This window comes from Paramisgurnus dabryanus, chromosome 16 (genome assembly GCF_030506205.2).
Source record: "Paramisgurnus dabryanus chromosome 16, PD_genome_1.1, whole genome shotgun sequence".
NCBI classification, from domain to species: Eukaryota; Metazoa; Chordata; class Actinopteri; order Cypriniformes; family Cobitidae; genus Paramisgurnus; species Paramisgurnus dabryanus.
In genome coordinates, this window is record NC_133352.1 from 35,693,036 (window position 1) to 35,715,490 (window position 22,455).

Consider the following 22,455-nt stretch of genomic DNA (forward strand, 5'->3'; position numbering starts at 1 on the left):
GAGTGTTAAAGCTAATGCCTTTGTTGTAGTGTTAGTGTTAATTTTGAGCTGGTTTCGATCACACAATGGGAAGCGCTAGTTATTTCAGTCCTTTTGGAATAGGCTGTTTATTCATAGTCATGTTGTCTTTCTTCTGTCGCCCAGTAATGGGCAAATCTATAACTCTGTCCAATGGTCCATCACCGTGACAGGGGCTGTTAAAGGAGAAGAGACGTTTCTGTCTGTGTTTCCATTCATCACTTGTTTCCTGTGACAGATGGAGCATGCAACTAAAATCCATACTAGTACAGATATACTCAAATTAATCAAAGATGAATTGTTTGCTTTATTTTTACAATTCATCCCCCTACACCCTTAAATAGTAGCCTGGCTCCGCCCTCCTACGTGCTTCCGCTTATTTTTCATTTCGCTTCAGCAGTACGTCTGGGATTTTTCTATAGAGTTTCGTTTTCTCCTGCAAAAATCTGCAGGTCCAATCAGCGAACAGAGGGGGGTGGCTAAAAACGATGACGTTGAGGTCGTGCGTCAGTTTGAGCTGTAGTTCAGTAATGGCAGCGGAGAAAGACGTGAGAAAAGCTATTCGATCCGTTGTTGCAAAGTTGCCGAATATACAGAACTTAAAGCCGGAGCAAGAACCAGGTTTGCTAAGTTTTGTTGGTCTGATTATTCGTACTTGTTGTTTCCGTCCGGTTTCGGCGCATGATATATGTCACGAAGTAACGCTTTGCAATGGAGCGTGGCCAGACTCTCTGTACAAATGAAATGAATGTACGAGAGTCTGGTTGGACCAGGCTACTTAAATAGTGCACTGTTTGAGGGAACATCTATTTTTAGTGGTGCCCAAATCGTAGTGGTTATTATTAAGTGCACTCATTTAACCCCATAATGCACCACAATAATGAGTGTACAACCAATGTACACTCAGGGGTTAAATTGGGATTTTTTTTATGTGGGGGTGGCCTCTGTGTGTGGGTTCAGTGTAACATTTTCAATACTGATGACAGCAAAGCCACTGGGGTTTCATTGAAATGATGGACTTCAGTTTTGAAACTGTGCCAGATGTTAACCCAAAATATTTTAAAAAGAGCGTCTGAATTTGCATTAAATTAACACTCAGAGTCTGACATCCTATGTGCATTTGTTGCACAAGTCATCATGCACAGTTATCAAACTTTCATTAAAGAAATGATAAGAAATCATACAATCTCCTTGACTAATTATAGGCACATTGCAAAAAGTGATTTTCAAGAAAAAAAATTCTTAGTATTTTTGTCTTGTTTTCATTAAAAATATCTAAAAATTCTAGTCTAGTCTAGTCTATCAAAAATAAGTCTAGTTTTTAGACCAAAAATATCAAATTTAAGTGATTTTGTACATAAAACAAGCAAAAAAATCTGCCAATGGGTTAAGCAAAATAATCTTGAACGTTTTTCTTAAACACTAAATTCAAGAAAAATTCAGTTTTATATTTTTTTACTGAAAACAAGACAAAAGTACTAAGAATTTTTTTTCTTGAAAATCATTTTTTGCAAGATACCCCAAAAGACTCAATTAACAAGAAAAGGTACAAGATCAGCGACATGTCTTAGGATCTTAGGTCAGCAGCTAGTACTACTACAGTAATAATAGTATTATTATAGTAATAATATAAATACAATTACTATAGTCAGATTACTATTTTTATTATATAGGATATTTCAGACACACCATCTACCAATAGCAGCGTGAATTGGTGTAGAGTGTAAGACAAATAAATTGACAAGTGCAAACCTTGGTAAATGTGTTGTCTGATTCATTTAAATACTCTCCTTCCATGTCTACAAATGCACATGCACAAGGTCAGTTGCAAAAAATAAACGGTTATTTTTCAGTGCATGTCTTTAATAAATCCTGACAGTGTTAACGGCAAAACAGGCGTGATGACACATGGCTCATAATATTTATTAAATATTAATGAGGTTTTGTATAAAGTGCTTTTGTTGTGACAGTGTCTACATACAGTAAGACACTGGTTTTGTGTGTTTGGGAAAAAGTGCTTGATGATACGGAGTGATTTTGTGCTTGTAGGTGCTGAACTGTTTAGTCACTTTCTTTGTTGGACACAGTGCTTTTAAACAAAGTGATGAGTCTTTCTTCTTATAATGATGGGTATTGGACTTAACTGACTCATGAGGAGAAATTTAAAGTAAAATCATTTACTCACCTTCATGTTGTTACAAACATGTATACATTTCTTTGTTCTAATGAAAACAAAGGAAGATATTTTTAAGAAATGTTTGTAATCAAACCGTTCGTGGACACCATTTACTTTCATAGTATTCTTTTTTTAATTAAGTAAATGGGGTCCATAAACAGTTTGGTTACAAACATTCCTCAAAATATCTTTCTTTGTTTTCATCAAAACAAAGACATTTATGTGGGTTTGTAACAATATGAGAGTGAGTAAATGATGAAAGAATTTATATTTTTGGGTGAACTATCCTTTTAAGAATGAAGTGAACTAGAGTCAGGTGGGGTATTTCTTGTATTGTATTACTGAAACGTTGATCATCTTGAAGAAGTCAAAAACACTTGCTGGTAGAAATCTTCAACTGGACCAGACAGAGAACCAGTGATCACCTCGATCATCTGCTGCTGTGAAAATATAGAAAAAAACACAACATGAATACCAGAATAAACCAGTAAACCACTGATTCGCTTCAGCACAAAGTGTTTGTGTGTGAGGTGATGTCTGTGTACTTCAGTGCAGAAACTTCTGGAGAGTTTTTGCATCACTTCTTTGTCATTCGTTTAAAACAAAATCTGAAGCATATGGAGTGAAGATCACATGTAATAAAGATGCAAGAGTCTTTACACCTTCAAAGTGTAAAACTGAAGTATCATCTCCACTCTTTAGTCAAGATGTAGGCTGATGTAGACAGAAACTCTGGTTACAGTGGCCAATGAACACATATTTGGAAAGTGACATCTGCATCTAAACCATCCCAGTGCGAAGTGAACACACACACGGATTGTTTCGGGCTTTCCTTTAATCACGTCTGTGCGTGCCGCTCACTCGCTCTCTTGCGTTGTCGTCCATGCTCATCCCTGTAGCGTCAGGATAGCAGTTGGGCGCTGGCGATGTTTTGCTGGCCTTTCCATGGTACTAGAATCTGGCGATCTTCGGGTTACAGGCCGGATTCTTTAATGGAGCGCACCCAAAGAAAGATCATACACTTTACTAAATGAAACCACACAATAAACATGTTTACATTTTAAGTTTATTTTATATACACAATATTGTCGGTGGCAGAGTGCTGAATGAGTTCGGTAACTTAACAAGCATATTTTGCAGTGCGCAACGAAGTAATAATAAAATATAGAGATGCCTGCTTGGCCGTCTTGCCGGTTCAGAGACGTGAACGGTGGCGAGATCTGTCGATTCCACGTTGAAGTTGACAAGCAACTTAAGCGTAGCGCATTATAAATGGACCCAGCAACTCTGCCACCGTGTCGTTGATCGATTATGGTGTCGGCATGTTGAACCATGGTATGGTTATGCCCGTATATTTTGACACGAACTCATTCAGCTCGGATACACCTAATATAAACCCTTTCACAGCTGTAACGATATTCACCACAGCCATTATAGCGTGGCATCCATCCAAACATATATCTTTCATACGCGCAAACCACTGCATTGCCCCTATAGAAGATCGAGAAGTTTGGTTTGCTGCGGTGTATGAATCAGCTGTGATGTTCGGTATATTTACCTCAGTGGATTCCAGTGAACCGCGAGACATCTTGAAGAATGGTCCAATGGCACTTGTGGTGTCGAGTCGACGGTGCGCTTGTCTGCTTGTTTGCCTTGTCGACCGTGCACTCGTCCGCTCGTTTGCCTTGTCGAGCGTGTGCTCGTCGGCTTGTTTGTCTTGTCGAGCGTGTGCTCGTCGGCTCGTTTGTCTTGTCGAGCGTGTGCTCGTCGGCTCGTTTGCCTTGTCGAGCGTGTGCTCGTCGGCTCGTTTGCCTTGTCGAGCGTGTGCTTGTCGGCTCGTTTGTCTTGTCGAGCGTGTGCTCGTCGGCTCGTTTGTCTTGTCGAGCGTGTGCTCGTCGGCTCGTTTGCCTTGTCGAGCGTGTGCTCGTCGGCTCGTTTGTCTTGTCGAGCGTGTGCTCGTCGGCTCGTTTGTCTTGTCGAGCGTGTGCTCGTCGGCTCGTTTGCCTTGTCGAGCGTGTGCTCGTCTGCTCGTTTGTCTTGTCGGGCGTGTGCTTGTCCGCATGTTTGCCTTGTCGTCCGTGCACTCGTCAGCTTGCTTGCCTTGTCGTGTTGTGTCTTGTCTTGTGCTCGTCCACTCGCTTGCGTTTGCTTCCTTTACCTGGCTCTACCGCAGTTGAGCACCCTAGCGCAAAACACAGGTGAATTTATATCATGAACATGGGTGTGTCCGACAGGTGTCAGATGTTGATTGGCCATTTAAAAAACATTCATCCAATGAGCAGTCTTCAGGACACCTCAGGCTATATGATGTCAAATTCTAGAAAATTCCATAGGGGAATTCCAGACCAAAAATACTTTCACTTACAGGTGTTATTATTAAATCTCGACTATGTTTAATCTTCGGTTTGTCACTAACACTGAAGTTTATAGCATTAAGATGTGCTTTATTTTTTAGTTTTAATGAAAAACAGTCAAAACATTATTTATAGAATTAATTCATGTTAATCAAGTAAACTTTGAAGTTCATGTCTGCCTACTTGTAAACCTCCAATAAAAACTAGTCAGCTTTTCTTAATACTGCCTTCTATTTTTGAATAATTGTTTTTGTGAGAAAAACAAGATGCTCATGTTAAAAATTTAGATGCTCATAGTCGTAGAAGTTGAAATTGCAATTGCACACATTCACAGTTCATTGACCTGTTGATGTTTTTGGCTCAGTGGAGAGAAGTTTCCCATGAATCAGCTTTAGCAGACACTTATCCAAAGCAAATTACCTTGTATAAGGTTAGGAATATATTTGTATCAGTATTTGTGTTATTTATTGAACCTATGACTGTTATACTGCTAACACAATGTTCTAGCAATTGAGCTACATGTACTCTTTGTACAACATTTATCTTCAGAATGACTTTTGAATAATGAGGATTTTACCATCTTATCAACAAAACATCAGCTTTGTGTCCTGGCTCAAGATCCTTTATGTTAGTTGAAAGTCAGTTTGAGTCTGTGTGAATGTAGCCGAAGGAAGTAAAACATGTTTTTAGTCTTCTGAGATCACATGGCTGTGGAAATGTGTCCTTAAATGTGTTTCATACCTCTCTCTCTCTCTCTCTCTCTCTCTCTCTCTCTCTCTCTATCTCTCTCTCTATCTCTCTATCTATCTATCTATCTATCTATCTATCTATCTATCTATCTATCTATCTATCTATCTATCTATCTATCTATCTATCTATCTATCTATCTATCTATCTATCTATCTATCTATCTATCTATCTATCTATAGACAGTAAAGGTAAAGAGGCAGCGGCTTTAAAGGCCGACCTGTTGCGTGCCAGAAACATGAAGCGTTACATTAACCAGCTGACAGTGGCTAAGAAACAGTGCGAGAAACGCATCCGGCTCCTCGGGGGTCCGAACTATGAACAGCAGGAGGACGGAGCTCAGGATGATGGGGACGGTCCACAGAGCCAACGGGTAAAACAACAAATTACACTCGCAGTCATACAGTCTAACATTATTATAAAGCAATGCTCTCAGAGAAAACCCGAGCACATCTTACACCTTGGTGCAGGAGTGGAAAAGACCCCCAACACACTGAATTTAACGTATTTTTTTCAGCATTTTTTTCTCATTTTGTGTTTAACTTATGTTTTTTTTTTTACTTATGGGTTTTTTTTCAGTCATTTTTTTCTCATTTTGGGTTTAACTTATGTAACTATAATATGTTGCATCCAAATTAAAATTATTTCCGACTCCACTAGGTATACAGAGTCCAAACAAATTTGGCACATTGAATCCTTGGCCACAAAAGAGATTAAGATGGCATTAAAGGGCACATATTATTCCCATTTTTACAAGATGTAATGTAAGCATCAGGTGTGCCTAGAAAGTGTCTGTGGAGTTTCAGCTCAAAATTCCCCTACAGATCATTTATTATAGCATGTCCAAAATGCCCCTAGTTGGGTCGAAGTCGAAGTTTTCATGTCTGTACCTTTAAATGCAAATGAGCTACAGCTTTTGATTAAAAATAGATCTGGTTTCTGTGAATACACTCTGGGATAATAGTATCATTAGCTGCATTAGCTCCACAACTTGCTTACAAACACATTAAGAAAAACCTTTGGGTTAAATTAACCGGGGCTTTATCAGTGTGACATCGCTTTTGAAACACATAGAGAAGCTACGGTAGCTGCCACCGTAAAAACATGTCATCGTCGGGGACAACTTAGTAAAAAAAATGTCCGTTAAGGGCTTCTGTAGAAAAATGGCGGCACAAAATGGCGACTTCCATGTAAGGGGACCCTCTTTGTATGTAGATAAAAAGGTCTCGTTCTAAGGTAATAAACACATAACGGTTCATTATGAAAGGTCTTTATACACCCCTGATAATATAGTTTTGTATATTATTTTGCATTTCTGTCAAGAGATCCTACTAAAAATTACACACTGCACCTTTAACAAGAGAATCAAAACAGCATGTCTAAAGAGGCTGCTTTGGTTTAATAGGGATTAAAAAAGAAGGGGTGAATAGATTTTTTTTCATTGTGTTCATACACTGCCAACACACATTTATGTCCAAACAATTATTTGCATAAAATGGGCCCTTAAAAGATGATCAAATATGTGTGTTTAGCATTATATCATAGGGTAGCTCTCTTTTCCTTTCTCTCTTGTCTTTTCTACTTCTCTTTATTTAGAAAAGTGTTATGACCTCGCAGTTGGTCGTGTGACCTGCTGTTCTGATCTCAGTAGCTCTGGGCTGTTGTGATTTATACAGACAGCTCAGTCTCTGAATGTCCCTACAGACCGAGCCTTTATGGATCTCTCCAAGAAAAACCTCAAAGAGCATGTTGGTTTGTTACATGCTAATAGGTCACATCTCCGGATCTGGAGGCATTCAGTGAACCCAGAGAACCCTCATAACAAAACTTCATGTTTATAGATATTATCATGTTAGAAAGGCTGTGTTTTTCTTGATCTTTTGAAATGATTCAAACCTTTATACCCAGTCCACTCCAAAGCCATTTATTGAAGCTAAGTGGAAAAAGCTATTTGTTTTGATGGATGCAATGTTCTGACCACAGTAGTTTCATCCATAGATGGCTCACGGACAGACCGACTGACTTTTACATTAAGAAGAAACATCTTTATTGGCTTCTGTTGAATGATACAGAACTCAAGATAAATCAAACCCTCGACATAATGTGTCATCCACAATGTAACATGTTTTAGTGATGTGAAGTGTTTTTTAATGATAATAAAGTGTGCTTCATATATTTTATGCTCTCACAGATACTTCAGTTTGAGGAGATCATGTCAAACTCCGTATATCGGGATCATTTCCGTGTCTACATGGAGCGTGTGGATAAGAGAGCCCTGATTAGTTTCTGGGAGCTGGTGGAGATGCTCAAGAGCGCCAATAAGGTCAGACTAAAGCTGCCGACAGATAATACTTTATACAAGAAACCACGTATAACCACACAAACACGTCAGCAGCTGACTGAAACACATTGCTTTTTCCCAATTCGCATTCTACACACTTAAATGTATGTACTTTCCCTATCACAAAAGTTCATAGTTTCAGTGCATAGTATATGTCAAGATATTATGTAAGTGTTATGTATTTATTATAAAGTTTATACATCCAAGTAGGTGAATTGGGACACGGCATGTGTATCATCATGTAGGTCTATTAACTCCCAGCTGTGTTAATTTAGCAATTACTAGAGAAATACTGACATGTTTGGCTCATTTTTGTGCATCGGGAGATTTGTAACAGTGTTTCTAATGACATATTCATCACGTTTAATAGCATCTGTTTGCATAAAACCAAACAAAATAGTTAAGATTAGCATTATAACATATGGCTATGCCGTTCTGCAATGTGACATTATCTAAAATCAGTTTGGAAATACAGAGATTCACTGCAAAAAATGATTTTCAAGAAAAAAATTCTTAGTATTTTTTTCTTGTTTTCAGTAAAAATATCTAAAAATTCTTAAATTAAGATGCAAAAAAATTTGCCATACCCCATTGGCAGATTTTTTTTCTTGTTTAATCCACAAATTCACTTACATTTTATATTTTTTGTCTTAGAACTAGACTTCTTTTCTTGGGTTGTTTTGCTCATCAACAAAAAGCATCTTAATTTAAGAATTTTTAGATAGTATTTTTGCCTTTTTTTGTAAAAATAAGAATTTTTTATCTTGAAAATATTTTTTTGCAGTGAAGCGTTTCTCTTGGTAGACCGTCATAAATCTTCAAATCTTACGTTTTTCGTAAGATTACGTGTCAGGTTAACAGTACTTTAGCAATCAGTTCTCTACAGCTGTTATTAAACGTCTTATTCATGAGTAGGCATATGGGCCGGTTACCGGTTTGAAGCATACCAAGGTTTTAAAACTACAAAAAATTTCTGTCATACTGTTTTCAAGGTATGAGTTGTGTTTACACAAAAGTAATTAAATCATTAAGTCATGTAATTAATTTGATGTTTACATTTTAATGTAGATATTACAAAAATATTATAAGGCTTTGTTTTTACCTGGCATACATGTTGCTTAAAAATGAAATCTATTTTGTCCAGTTGAAAAGTTGTTTTTTGCATACACAGGCATTGGAAAATTAACACATTTTAGTGTTGCAATGGCAATACCGCAACACTGGGAAACATAACTGGGAAAGTTATTTTTATAATTAAGGTTATCATATCTCCAAAATCTCATACCGGCTCATTCCTACTCGTGAGTCTTTTGATTCTGAGTCTTATAAATCGTCTCTCATGTGTTTGTGTTTGTTCAGAATGAAGTGCCACAGCTGGTGGGAGAGATCTATCAGAACTTCTTTGTGGAGAGCAAAGAGATCCCGGTGGAGAAAGCCCTTTATAAAGAGATCCAGCAGACGCTGGTGGGGAACAAGGGTACGGATGTGTTTCACAGGATCCAGGGAGATGTTTACGAGACAATGAAAGAGCGATATTACCCATCATTCCTGGTAAGCGACCTGTACGAGAGACTCATTAAACGGGAGGAACAGAGGAGCAGCTCACAGTCCAGCAGTGAGGAGAAAGATGATGTCGTGAGTTTAACATGACACACAGAATCACTTTGTCTCTAGACGAGTTTCCATCACACTGATTTTATGTGCATTTTAAAGTATCGCACATGACACGAGTAATGGAAAAGCTAAATTTCTAATAAAAATCCCTTAATTTGCAATAAAGTTTTTAACATTTGCTTGAGGTGGTTTTTGACTTATGCAAAAAGAGTAAATGTGAATAATGGGAGATGGAAATGCATTTGCTGAATAAATTCTGACGTAGCGAAATATTAAACCCACATGACAGCTGTATCAGCTGACGGTGTTTTTCCCATATATGGGGCTCAACGTCATCTCAATGCCCTTGCTGTAAGTGCCTGCGTCAAAAATGCTGCATTCCTTCTTCTGTGGACAGCATTCAGTTTGGCAATTACAAGCTGCACTGCTAGTTAATTTATAACTTACCCAATCATGACTAAATGCAGTCCTGTCTCCGTTTTTCAAAGTGTGCCTTCTTTTATTCACTGTTGGTTACTAGGTTATCAGTACCACTGTCATTCGCACAAACAACTTGATGGAAAAGCACAAAATTCGCATTTTTGCAAAGTTTTAAAAGATTTGCTGGAATGGGGTTAAAATATTAAAAGATTTCAATGGAAACCCTCAATTCCTGTCTTTATTCCATTCCAGTCCATTCTATTCTTTATGTTCAATACTTAAATACTTTATATATTTTTGCAATGCAATATTTAAATACTGTATTTTCTATTCCAAATTATAATCTTTTTAAGTAATGTAGAAACATTAACATTACTGTGAAAAAGTCTTAGAATTAGATGTGTTGTTTTTGGAATGTTATAGTGATCACATATAACTGTTTCTCAGTCTTTTTAACAGAATACATCCAGAAAATACAGGAAATGTGTATATAGTATTAATAACTGCATAAAAATGTAAACTGATGTGTTTTTAGGGTAAACTCCCCTTCCATTTGAGCACAAGCAGGACAGGATCTCTTAAACCTAAATAAAATAAATCCTAATTTCTAATTTGAAAGATATGAGTCTTTTTACTTCATTCTCAAAAAATGCTCAAGATGTGTCTTGTGCCAAGAGAGGTCACAGTAAACATCGACGATGCCTGAAAAAGACATTTAGTCCTGAAAATTAAATTTCCTGTTAATTTCCTCTATTTTCTGTTTGTATCTTAATAAAAGAAATTTGAAAATAAATATAGATGGACATTAAAACTTCTAAAACAACAAGTCTGGTGGTGGTGGCCTAACTGTGGGTTCACACCAGATGCGAGTTCAACGATTTGTGCGAGTATACATACAAAGTCAAAGTAAAGAAGCGATCAGACGCGTCATTGAATGGGGCGATGGGAATGACGCGATATGGCGGCACGTTTGCCGCGAAAGTACGCGCTATTCACCTCAAACGTGTCTTCGCCCAAGTTGAAATATTCACATACACATGACACGAAGTTAAATCCCGCGAGTAATCGAGTGAGTAACGTGATGCCCCCTTTTTGGTGTGTACATAGCATAAGACTTTTGCACGGATACTGTATATCAAAAATATATAAATGCATAATGTGATCCAGGTAATGACTCAGTAAATAGTGCTGACAGTATTGCATGATCTCTATACTGTATACTGACTTTTTAACAATGGTGCTGTACATTGGTGTCACATGACTCATGTTTGTTTGTCTTGTGTAGGGTCAGGTGATGGAGGGCGGTGATGTGACCCTGGATGAGGGCAGTAAAGGGATCAATGAACAGGCCAGTTACGCCGTGACCAAACTACAGCAGCTGTATGAGAGACTCGAGTATAAGCGTCAAGCTCTGGGCTCTATTCAGAATGCACCCCGACCTGATAAAAAGGTGATGTGTTTGTGACATTTTCTATGTATAAAGCATTTTTTAGTTTAATCAGGGCACATGAATATAATTTTCATGATACTTAATGCTCAGTAGTCAATGCCATTTAACAAAATTGTATAAAACAACAGCAACAAATATTGTCAACCATAACAGCGTTGAAAGTAGTCAAAAACTTTAATACTTCTGTACTTTTGACATCCCTCTATCTGACTAATTACGACTAATAAGCATATATATTCCTTTCTTTGATCTGTTACATATATTTCCTGTTGTGTGTGTGGTTTTATTAAATCCATTACATAAGGCAGAAATCGATATCTTCTGACGTGATCTCATTGTTTTCTTTGAGGGGTTGCTGAAAGCTCAGCATTTCCGTTCCCCAGGGTCGTGGTCAGAATGTCTACAGAGCTGCCTGGTATATTCATATGAATATCTTTCTGTAGATTGTGTCATTGCTAAAGGAAGAAATCGGAGCGATGGAGAAGGAACACGGTGACCTTCAGCTGCACATAACGCGCACGGACTGCTGGTGTGAGAATTTGGGCACCTGGAGAGCCATCATCCACACTGCAGAGGTCCGTTTTGTTCCCATTTAAATTCCATAATGATGAGGAGGTGGAGCGGGGTTTTGATTTAGTTTAGGGTTGATTGCATATTACATCCATCATGTGGTATAAACTAGAACGGAGAAATGGGGTTTGGGGAAAGGAGCTAAAGGGTCTTGTGGCAGCACCCTTATGCGTTCAATACGCGGCATTAAAGGGGTCGTATTATAAGATTTTTTTAAAGGTGTAAAATAAGTCTTTGGTGTCCCCAGAAGAAACTCAATTTTTACAGTGTGTGAAAAAGTTCAATTATCTAGGCTAATACACTGCAAAAAATGAACTTTTTACTTAGTATTTTTGTCTTGTTTTCTAATATAAATATCTGAAAATTCTTAAATTGACATACATTTACTTGGTAAGCAAATGGCATAAGATATTAAGTCTTGTTTATTGAAATAAATGATTAAAATCAAGAGATTTTTACTTAAAACAAGTCAAAATATCTGCCAGTGCAGTAAGAAAAATCAACTTAAATTAAGTTAACTAAATTAATTTGAAACTGGAATTGAGTAGATTTTTTTTACCGCACTGGCAGATATTTTGACTTGTTTTAATCATTTATTTCAATAAACAAGATTTTAAATCTTAAGCCACTTGCTTACAAAGTAAATGTATCTCAATTTAATAATTTTCAGACATTTATACCAGAAAACAAGACAAAAATACTAAGAAAGACTTTGATGGAGACCCAGTTATAGCACTTAAACATAAAAATTAAAAAAATCAGATTTGCATGTTATGTCCCATTTAAAATACACATAACTGTTTATTTCATAAGTGATTATCTGCCTTCTCTCAGAATTTCTTCTGTCTGGATTTTTTTATCTCTATTATTATTGCTTTATCTGTTTATCAAACATTAAGTCTTCATGTGTGTGTTTGTGTCAGGCGTCGGAGGAAAACGGAGAGCAGATGGCATTTTACTCCGTATCCGTGAGCCTTTCGGAAAGAGACGACTCCCAGAACAACTGTTGGAGCGTTGTCAGGAAGCTCAGCGAGTTTCATGCGCTACACCGGAAGTTGACAGAGGTAAAGCTGATGTTTGTGGTCGTATGGATGTGCGTTATCATATGCACACATGCCAGTTAAAATACCAGTGAGGCGTGACGCCCCTCTGAGCCGTGACCGTCACTGTGTTCCTGTGGCGTCAGTGACTCATGCCGCTGTACATGATTCGTTTTGACATGCATGCTGCAGAACAGCAGGAAAACCACACACTGATGTTTCCTATTTGATCTTTTCTTCCAGTGTTTTCCATTGCTTAAGAAAGTGCAGCTTCCCTCGCTCAGCAAACTGCCGTTCAAATCCATCGACCAAAAATTTTTAGACAAATCAAAAACTCAGCTCAACACATTTTTACTGGTGAGTGCCTACAGAAATCATTACATATACGATATAATGGGATGGGGGATAAATCTAAACTCTTAAAAATAAAGATGATAGATGTTTCTAGTTTATTTGTATGTTTCCTCCGTAGAAAGTGCTGACAGATGAGCGCATGTGTCAAAGTGAAGCTCTTTATGCCTTTCTGAGTCCATCTCCAGAATATCTTAAGGTCATCGACATCCAGAAGAAGTCTTCTTTCTCTCTCGCGTCCTTCCTGGAGAGACTGCCAGGAGATTTCTTCTCGCACCAAGAGGTACACACACACATACAAACACTCCTGAATGTGATCGATTGGTTTGCTCATTTATTTTTGTGAGCGAGTGATCACTTGACTTTTAAACTGTGAATGAATAAAATTCAGTATTAGATAAACATTCAGTCAGTCAGACACTTCAAACGCGCCTCCCGGCCAATCAGATTGAAAATTTCATGAGGATGATTTTGTGTCTAGCAAGATGAAGCTGACGATGACAGCGATCTGTCCGATTACGGCGATGAGACGGATGGAAAGAAGGACGCTCTGGCTGAACCCTGCTTCATGTTGATCGGAGAGATATTTGAACTCAGGGGCAGTGAGTACGGTGTACTGTCTGTGGTTTTGTGTATTTGTGTGTGGTTTGTGTCATGTGTGTCCAACTTGCACTTATTCGCACCTCATAACTTGTCTCACTTGTGGTATCACACAGAAATATAAAATTAACTCACACTTTAAGTTTTCATCTGTGGGTGTGAAAACTGAAGCACATCTTTGACTGCGTGACTAATATCACTCACTGAAGTGCACTTGCTTTATTTGCTTTGATTTCTCAACATTTTCAACTTTTTAAATTTCATTCTAGTACAAACTCATAAAAAATAAGTTTATTCAAATGTGCTTTAAATGCTATTTTTAAGTATAACTGTGGTAAACCTATTGACCAGCATATTATATCACATGTGCTCCGTGTATCTGTTGAAACATTGCATTGCTTATTCCATTCATTCATTTACTCATTCATCCTCTTCTGATCTGTTTGTTGTTTTTCTCTCTCTCTAGTGTTTAAATGGGTGAGGAAGACGCTCATTGCACTAGTTCAAGTCACGTTTGGAAGGACAATAAATAAGTAAGCATTACTCAATGAATGAAACTTCTGTAGATATTCATCACACAAATCATTCAATTTAAAGGTTCAGCTCTTAAAGCGTAACTAAACCCCTGGTCAGAGCGTGACTCCACCCACTGCAATATTTGAAAAATGCAAGAAAAGTGGGCAGATCCCAACAGAGATAGAGGGGACAAACTAAGTGTGTGGTGAGATCGTAACAAGGGTGTGGTGAGCTTGAACCTGCTTACATCACGAGTTATTTCTTGGACCCAACATCCAATAGGAAAATTAAACTGCAGTAGCCACCGTTCAACCTGAAGAGGGCAGCACTCAGACGTTTTTACACCATATATTGTAGTATTGAAACACTTTACATCCAAATGTCAAAAAAGTTACTAAAATCAATGAACAGCACTAATAAAGCATCATTCTTACAGATCATTAACTAAAAAAAGTTGGTTTAGGTTTTAGTTACTCTTTAAGAACATTTGGGTTTTAATGAAAGGTAAAACAAAAAAAAGAAGGTTATTACAAAATAACCATGGGTTTGCCAATAAATAAATAAAAATGGTTGCTATAAGAAATGGTTAATTTTCATTACCATTGATTAGTTGTTTGAAACAGGACATTGGGGGATGTATCAAACATATCTTAATCACTCTTATCTGAGCATTCCAGCATTATGGATGTGATTTTGTCAGTCAAAAATTAAAATAAAACTTTTAGGAGAATGCATTTATTACCAATATATTAAACAAACTGTTTATATTTTCCTAAACCCCTGATGATTGATTTCAGACTTCAGAAAAATATCACTCTATACTCATGTTTTCAATTTGAAGGGAAAGTTTTTGGGAGCCATTAGGGTTGCAAAATTCTAGGAATTTTCAAGGCTGGAAACTTTCCATGGGAATTAACTGGAATTTATAGGCATTTATCCAAGGGGCAACCTTCCAGTCTCTCTGATGAATACCATGAAGTGATTTTAAAATGCAATTCATTGACTGGCTGATTGAGGTTCCAAAAGCGAGTAAATTCCCATAGACCTGCAGTCCTCCATGTTAAAATGCCCATCTTTAGAGGAAAATAATATGTTTATAGCCTGGTACAAAAAGTGTTTTTGGTTTATATAACAAATTTTGCCCTTCATGACAACTGTGAGGGGGTGAATTTTTTTGTAACTCATCTGTTTAAGTGATATTAAGCCTTAAAGTTCTGCATAATTAAGGGCGAGGCCACCTGAGTGACGGTTGAACAGTTGTCACTAAAGTCGAGTTAGGGGGGTGTGGTTTCAGCAGCCAGCCACCTCAGCTTTACCTACGTCCCACCACTTTACCCATTTTTGGATAACCGCTAGTGATGCGCAGTGGCGCGCGGGCAAGATGACGACGGCAGGCACCTCCTACTCTAAGCTTCAAAAACAATCTTCAGAAACGTCACAGACACTACGTCCATATTTTGTAAAGTCTATGGAATTAACAGGAATTCATGAGAATAAACTGGGAATTTGAAAAAATTGCAGAGTTGCCTATAACAGGGAACTTAAATGTAGTTCAAAAATCTTGCAGCATAATTTTGTTTAAATCAGCAAGATTTAATGCAATTTCAGTTGAATTTCTACCCTTCACATGTATTTACGCAATTTACGTAAATCTAAATGTAAGCTAGCACTATTATAATAACTATAATAATGTTTATTATTTTTTTGTGTGTGTTACTTAATGAAAGAATCAATTCAAGTTCTATTTGCAATTAAATCAGTCAAGATGTCAATAATAAAAATAAAAAATTATTGTCAGCATGTCAGACCAAACAAAATTTTTATTTATGTTTGTATATTATATAGTTTATATAAATCTCCCAAATGTTTCAAAATAATTCCTGTAAATTCCCATAATTTCCCGTTAAGTTTCCAATTTAGAATATTTCCAAAATTCCCCACATTAAGTTCCCATGGAACGTTTCTGGAAATTTATCGGAAAGTTACCGCTCCTTTGCAAACCTAATTGCTACAATTATCGTATGTTTTGTGGTCTTGATGTCTTTAAATAGTTTGACTAGTCTTAAACTTGCGCCTAGATAATCTCAAAGAGAACAGACGTGGACTAACAGCCCTGTTATATAAATCATGGTGTTTTTAAGAGTGGAGCTGTCTTGTTATTAATACATTTACCTGCTGTAATTTACACTGATGGTTTATTATCAGTCAGATTGTCAAGGGAAGATTTATATATAGCTGCCATAGGACTCTCAGTGTGTCTGTGAATCAGAGGTCCAGAAGGATGTCACTGATGTGAGAAATGGCCCATTTATTAGTGTGAGATTGTGACAGGTCTGGAATGAAGAGCGAATATACACACACACACACATTCAGTGTAAATCACACAGAGAAATACACAACCATTGTGTCTTTGTGTTAGAGGTCATAGTCGAGAACAGTGGAGTTATCTCTGTTCACCAGACACACTGCAGACTATGAGCTTCTTTAAATGTCAGTCGTGAGGAGTTCACAATATCTGCAGTCTTATGGAAAAGAAAAGAAAAGCTACTTATTAACTTTCATGTTGTGTTTACGCTCTGAGAAAGAATTTCTAATTGTATGGATTTGTGAAAACGTTCAATATGTTATTTTATATTTGACAGTATTTAATTTCTCTCTGCAGGCAGATCAGAGACACGGTAAACTGGATTTTCAGTGAACAGATGTTGGTTTACTACATTAATATATTCCGGGACACGTTTTGGCCCGACGGGAAACTGGCACCTCATAACAAAACCCGATCCGAGAGCGAACGCAGGGAGACTAAAGAGAGGGCACAACAGAAGCTTCTAGATAATATCCCAGGTGAGAGAACAACAGTACACATGTATTTCACAGGGTTTATGGAAAATTTTTCTTCTGATGTGTACATCAACACATTAAGAGGATCCATATTTGCATCACCTGGTTTTCCCGCCCACGGCACCTGTCAGCATGACACAGCAGCAAAGACGTTTCTGATTTCTTTAAATAAATATTGAGTCATAAAAATGTTATTTGAGAATATGACACATTTGTGTAGATTAAACCAGTGGTTCTTAACGTTATTCCTGGAGGCCCACTGCCCTGCACATTTTGTATGTCTCCCTTATTTAACACACCTGATTCAAATCATCAGCTCATTAGAAGAGATCTCAATGAACTAAACTGAGTCTGCCAGATAAAAGAGACATACAAAACATGCAGGGCAGTGGGCCTCCAGGAATAACGTTAAGAACCACTGGATTAAACTGTACCCAACAGTAACACTTAAACGCAACATAGACAGTATTGCACCATTACTATTAAAGGTGCAGTAGAATGAAAGCTGTATTTATCGCTATAGATGAATAAAAAGAGTTGTGTACATGGTAATGACTTATAGGACGAGGTGCACGCTGCGCTATGAAACCCATTCATTTCAATGGCTTGCGCTGCGCGGGGGCGGTTTGTTGTTGTGTCAACCACAGCCGACAAAGTTCAAAATAGTTAAACTTTTGCGCTGCGCTCTGTGACGATTACACGCGCGACCAATAGAAACAGGGCATTTTAAACAGTGTATCCATCTTACCTGCGTTGAACCCAGCGGCGAGCTCAGCGCACACCGCGCCCTATGTGAAAGCCGCAATATTGTGAGCCTCAAACACGATTGTTTCCTCCTCCTTACGTTACAGTCTTTGTCACATTGTGAAGGATGCAGACTATAAATTGGGATGCAGTTCAAATCAATTCTGATGTGAATGTTAACGATGCATAAGACACACAGCTGTTTACGACTTTCATAATGTTGTGCTGTTTATTTGGAGTGAGACACTTGAAACACTTGAGCCCGCACACACTTCAGTGAACAGATCCAGAGAGATATTACACCAATAGTCTGAGCCCACAACGTGTTGGACGAAACCTTTCCACTTCACGGCCCTCAAAAACCCAACACAACAAACTGCTACTGTATGAAACACAGCACAAACACCGTTGAGCACCTGCCTTGTGATGGTCTGACACACAAATAAATGTTTATCACTTTTTATATGAGAAATAATGTAATATTTTAGAGATGAATGATAATGGAGATGTGTATGTTTGTTGTTTTGGTCATGATGTATGAAATTGCACTTTTAATAACATTAAACAGTGATTCATCATCTAGAAGTGGACTGATGAATCATTTTAATCTGCACTATTGGTGGGACAATCAGCTATCAGCAAAAATTCTGTGCCGATAGTTTTTCCGGGTGCGTCCTTTGCTTCATATCATTATGAAGGAATTAATGTGCTGAATAGATGCTGCATTAGCAGAGAAACAACAGCAGATACCTAATTTTGTCATCAAGGTTGACAGAACGCTAAAATTATTAGTACCTCAAACAGATCAATTCAACCCAAATGTTTAATGTCATGATTATTACCATCGATTTGCATTAGTTTATATCCAGCTGGTTACTTTTATCCATGATTTATCCATATTTTAAGTTAATAATGTGACATTAACACACCCAACAAATCAAAATCTGATTTTAGTTCTTTTATATCATGACTGTAATACATATTTTTGTGTTAAAACAGAAGCAAATAAAGTACAAAACTACACATATATTTCAGTGTTACCAGTGGGAGTATTCCACAGAAGTATTTACTTTAATACTTATTAATTTAATTCAGATATTTTTATTTATACATTTATTTCATTTAGCACATTTTCATGGTTTAGTACTGTTGTTTTATAACTTTTGTAATGCATTTCAGCACCGTTTCACTTTGAGTCTTATGTTTGTTTTTATCCAGTACCCGTTTTAAAAACTATCGGTTGATTTAATCAGATATTGGCAAGTAGGGACCAAACTATTGCTCTTTTTAAATCCAATCTCAAAACTTATTTTTATAGTCTTGCTTTTAATTCAGTTTGAGAGCTGTTTCTTGTATTCTATGAGGACTGTACTTTTATTCTATTATTTAATTTAATGTTGTGTGTTTCTTTTAATAGTAGGTTTTAATTTTTTACTTTTAATTGTTTATTTTACATTATATTTTATTTTAAGTTGTTTGGCTTTGTCTGTGCAGCACTTTGTGAGACACTTGCTGTTTTTTAAAAAGTGCTATACAAATAAACGTTGATTTGATTTGAACTTAGTTATTGATAAAAACCATTAAAGGTTGACCACTAGTCATACCATACTTTAAACTGATGTATGTGCATTGGTATTAAGTGTATAATTGTAAAATCACCAGAGCTTTGAATTATAGAAAGTGACCAGAATCATGAAACTCTTTATGATCATAAGAAACATTTAATCACAGCATTTCATTAATACTTAATGTCTTTTTTTTCAGCATTACTCATGTGTGTATTTATATTGAAATGAAGTCCGTTTCAGTGAATAATCTCATGATATCTGACATTCATGTTGTTGTTGTCATACAGATGCTCTTCAGAATCTGGTGGGGCAGCAGAATGCAAGATATGGGATCATCAAGATCTTTAATGCACTTCAGGAGGCCAGAGCCAACAAACATCTCCTCTATGTGAGTCTTATAAAGATCGGCTGTTAGTTCAATGGAAAGGTACAATTGTACCATCATTTATTAATCCTTACATTATCCTAAAATTGCCTGACATTACTGTAAGGAACACCAGACGATTATAGAGCTACAAGATGTAGATGATGTAGATGAAAAGATATTATCATGAGGAAGCACAAATACATTTTTACTTTTGGGTGAACTTGAAAGTCCAAATGAATAATGCAGTGTGTTGTTGGTTTTATCTGGGACTCTGCTGGTTTCACACTTTGTCTTTCTGTCAGGTGATTTATGTGGAAAATAGTCATGATAAAGACCTGAGTCTGAATAGAAAGTGATACCGCAGCATTCACAACCTGTGAACATCTTATGAACTCCACTGAATGTGAATGAAACAAAACGGTTTATTTAAAGACAAAAGGAAATTTCAACCGTTTACGGGTAGTATTGGGCAAAATTCATGAGTGAAGATCAAAATAACCTTCTCTATTAAAAGAACTTATTAATAGCAATTTATTAATGCAATGTTCATCATTTTTGATCCATTGTCTTGAATTAACTGTTTACTAGTGCTGCCTCACGATTAGTCGCGACTAATTGCAGAATAAAAGTTTTTGTTTACATAATATATGTGTGTGTACTGTGTATAATAATTATTTTTGTATAAATACACACACATGAATGTATAATTTTAAGAAAAAATATATTTATATAATAAATATTTATTTTATATATAATATAGATTATATATAAATATAAACATGTATATACACAAGCAAATGTTTCTTAATTCTATACATGCGTGTCTGTGTGTGTATTTATACATAATTATTATACAGAGTAAACCCAAAAACTCGTGAGGCAGCACTACTATTTCCATTCACAATCACACAAAAAGTTTGATGCATAAGCATGCAAACGTTTTATTTAATGCTATGCTGTATGTTAAAGCATACTTATCATTGATCTTATTATTAAAGTATATTATTATATTAAAATGTGTTGTTTGTATAACATAATCTACTAATACTGCCTCAAAGCTACTGTTTTTATCTAGTTTAATGAACTGTCTTGGTTCTGTTGAAAGATTATACTGTAGTGCCCTCTTATGGTGTAATGAAGAACATATAGACAAAAGTTTGTGACACAAATCCTCATAAGCTCATATTTTAGATCAAGCCGATATATGAGAAAGATGTGTTATCATTTTCATCTCAATGACTGCTGCAGGGGCTGTGTGTGCAAAACAACATTTTAAAGGGATAAGCCATGACATGCAATAAAAAAATTGGTGTAAAATTGTCATTATGTCAGTGAACTATTGCTAAAGGTGCAATCCCAAAACAAAGAAGGTTTGCCTTAAAATTCTTAAGCAGCATTAAACATATCATTCACAGTGAAAACAATCCCAGAATGCACTGCGACAAGGTCATTAAAAACATTTTTGTCGCACATTTATATATTTAATTTCAGAACAAAAATGATCATTATATAAATCAGAGGTCTTCAACCTTTTTCAGGCTAGGGACCCCTTAATAGATAGAGAGGAGGAGTGGGGACCCCCAGAACATACTTCAAATTAGGACTGTATTTATTATTTTTTAAAATGCATACTTTGTTATTAGGTGACATTACAAAGAGACTTAAATAATCATTTTTGGCACACTACATTACATTTTAATATAACTGAATACATTATATAATGGGTACGTTATGCTTTTCATTTAAAGTTTTTTTGTTTTTAGCATATTAATCCATTTTTGCTTGATGCCTACTTTAAATTGTCCAAAAATATTATTTTGCATTCAAACAATATTTGAAGTACTCCTTGTAATACCACCTCGGACCCCCTGTTGAAGACCCATGATATAAATAGATCAGACTAATTATCAGACTATTATTATATTTTGTGTAATATTGTGTAATAATATGGGTTGTTAGGTTCACAGCATGCTAACATCAATCTCTGTGTGAATAAATTCAAGTTCCTATATTTTACAGAAGAAGTGCATAACATCCTCAGTGATGTTGCCTTGAACGAAAGACAGCAAGCTTTATTGGATTTTAAAGCAGTGCTTTTATGTAGATGAATAATTCGTAGTTGCATTAAACGTAGATTAACCATCATCTTTCTGATCTCTGTCATTTAGATCTTGTTGGAAATGCTTCTAAAGGAACTTTATCCTGAGCTGAGTATCGAGGCTGTGCAGGCCTGAACATCACATGATGACTTCACCTCTGCATCCACTTTTTCTTTACTGTACTGAAGGATGTTTGTGTTGTTTTATTTCTGAAACACTTGACACTGTAGTGCTGGATCGTAGAAGCGTCACAGCTTCATAAATGACATGAATATGTTTTGGTTTAAATAATGTGTTTTTCTCTCGTCTGATTGGAGGATCAGGACGCATCACTGCCGCCTGCAATCGGCTGCTTTTCTATCTCTAATTTTGTTTTGTTTTGATGGGAGTGTGTGCTTTATAATGTGAATAACAGTGGAGTATGTGTCATACATCTGTAAAAACAGCTCTGTGAACTTTCCACATACTAATTGTGATCACTATGAAGGCTTTTAATCGTGCAATATGTCATGTACAGTTATTGTGAAGGTTTTGTTTGTGATATTATTATATTATTATTATTATAGATTTTTATTTTTACCAACAATAGACTAGAGCATTTATAAGCAATAAATTACAAAAGAAGATTGGTTTTGTCTC

At 36.5% G+C, this 22,455-nt stretch overlaps 1 protein-coding gene across 1 annotated transcript in view; it reads left to right on the forward strand.

The window, feature by feature from the left end:
• Positions 1-22,442, forward strand: part of snx25 (sorting nexin 25) — a 45,659-nt gene extending 23,217 nt beyond the window's left edge. The window contains exons 7-19 of the mRNA XM_065242219.2: positions 5,478-5,668; positions 7,487-7,618; positions 8,996-9,271; positions 10,956-11,120; positions 11,564-11,695; positions 12,614-12,754; positions 12,974-13,087; positions 13,203-13,364; positions 13,563-13,683; positions 14,148-14,214; positions 16,860-17,041; positions 19,638-19,738; positions 21,886-22,442. Of these exons, the coding sequence (XP_065098291.1) occupies positions 5,478-5,668; positions 7,487-7,618; positions 8,996-9,271; positions 10,956-11,120; positions 11,564-11,695; positions 12,614-12,754; positions 12,974-13,087; positions 13,203-13,364; positions 13,563-13,683; positions 14,148-14,214; positions 16,860-17,041; positions 19,638-19,738; positions 21,886-21,951 (1,850 nt within the window). The 3' untranslated portion in view covers positions 21,952-22,442. The remainder of the gene's footprint in view (positions 1-5,477; positions 5,669-7,486; positions 7,619-8,995; positions 9,272-10,955; positions 11,121-11,563; positions 11,696-12,613; positions 12,755-12,973; positions 13,088-13,202; positions 13,365-13,562; positions 13,684-14,147; positions 14,215-16,859; positions 17,042-19,637; positions 19,739-21,885) is intronic.
• Positions 22,443-22,455: the final 13 nt, after the last annotated feature.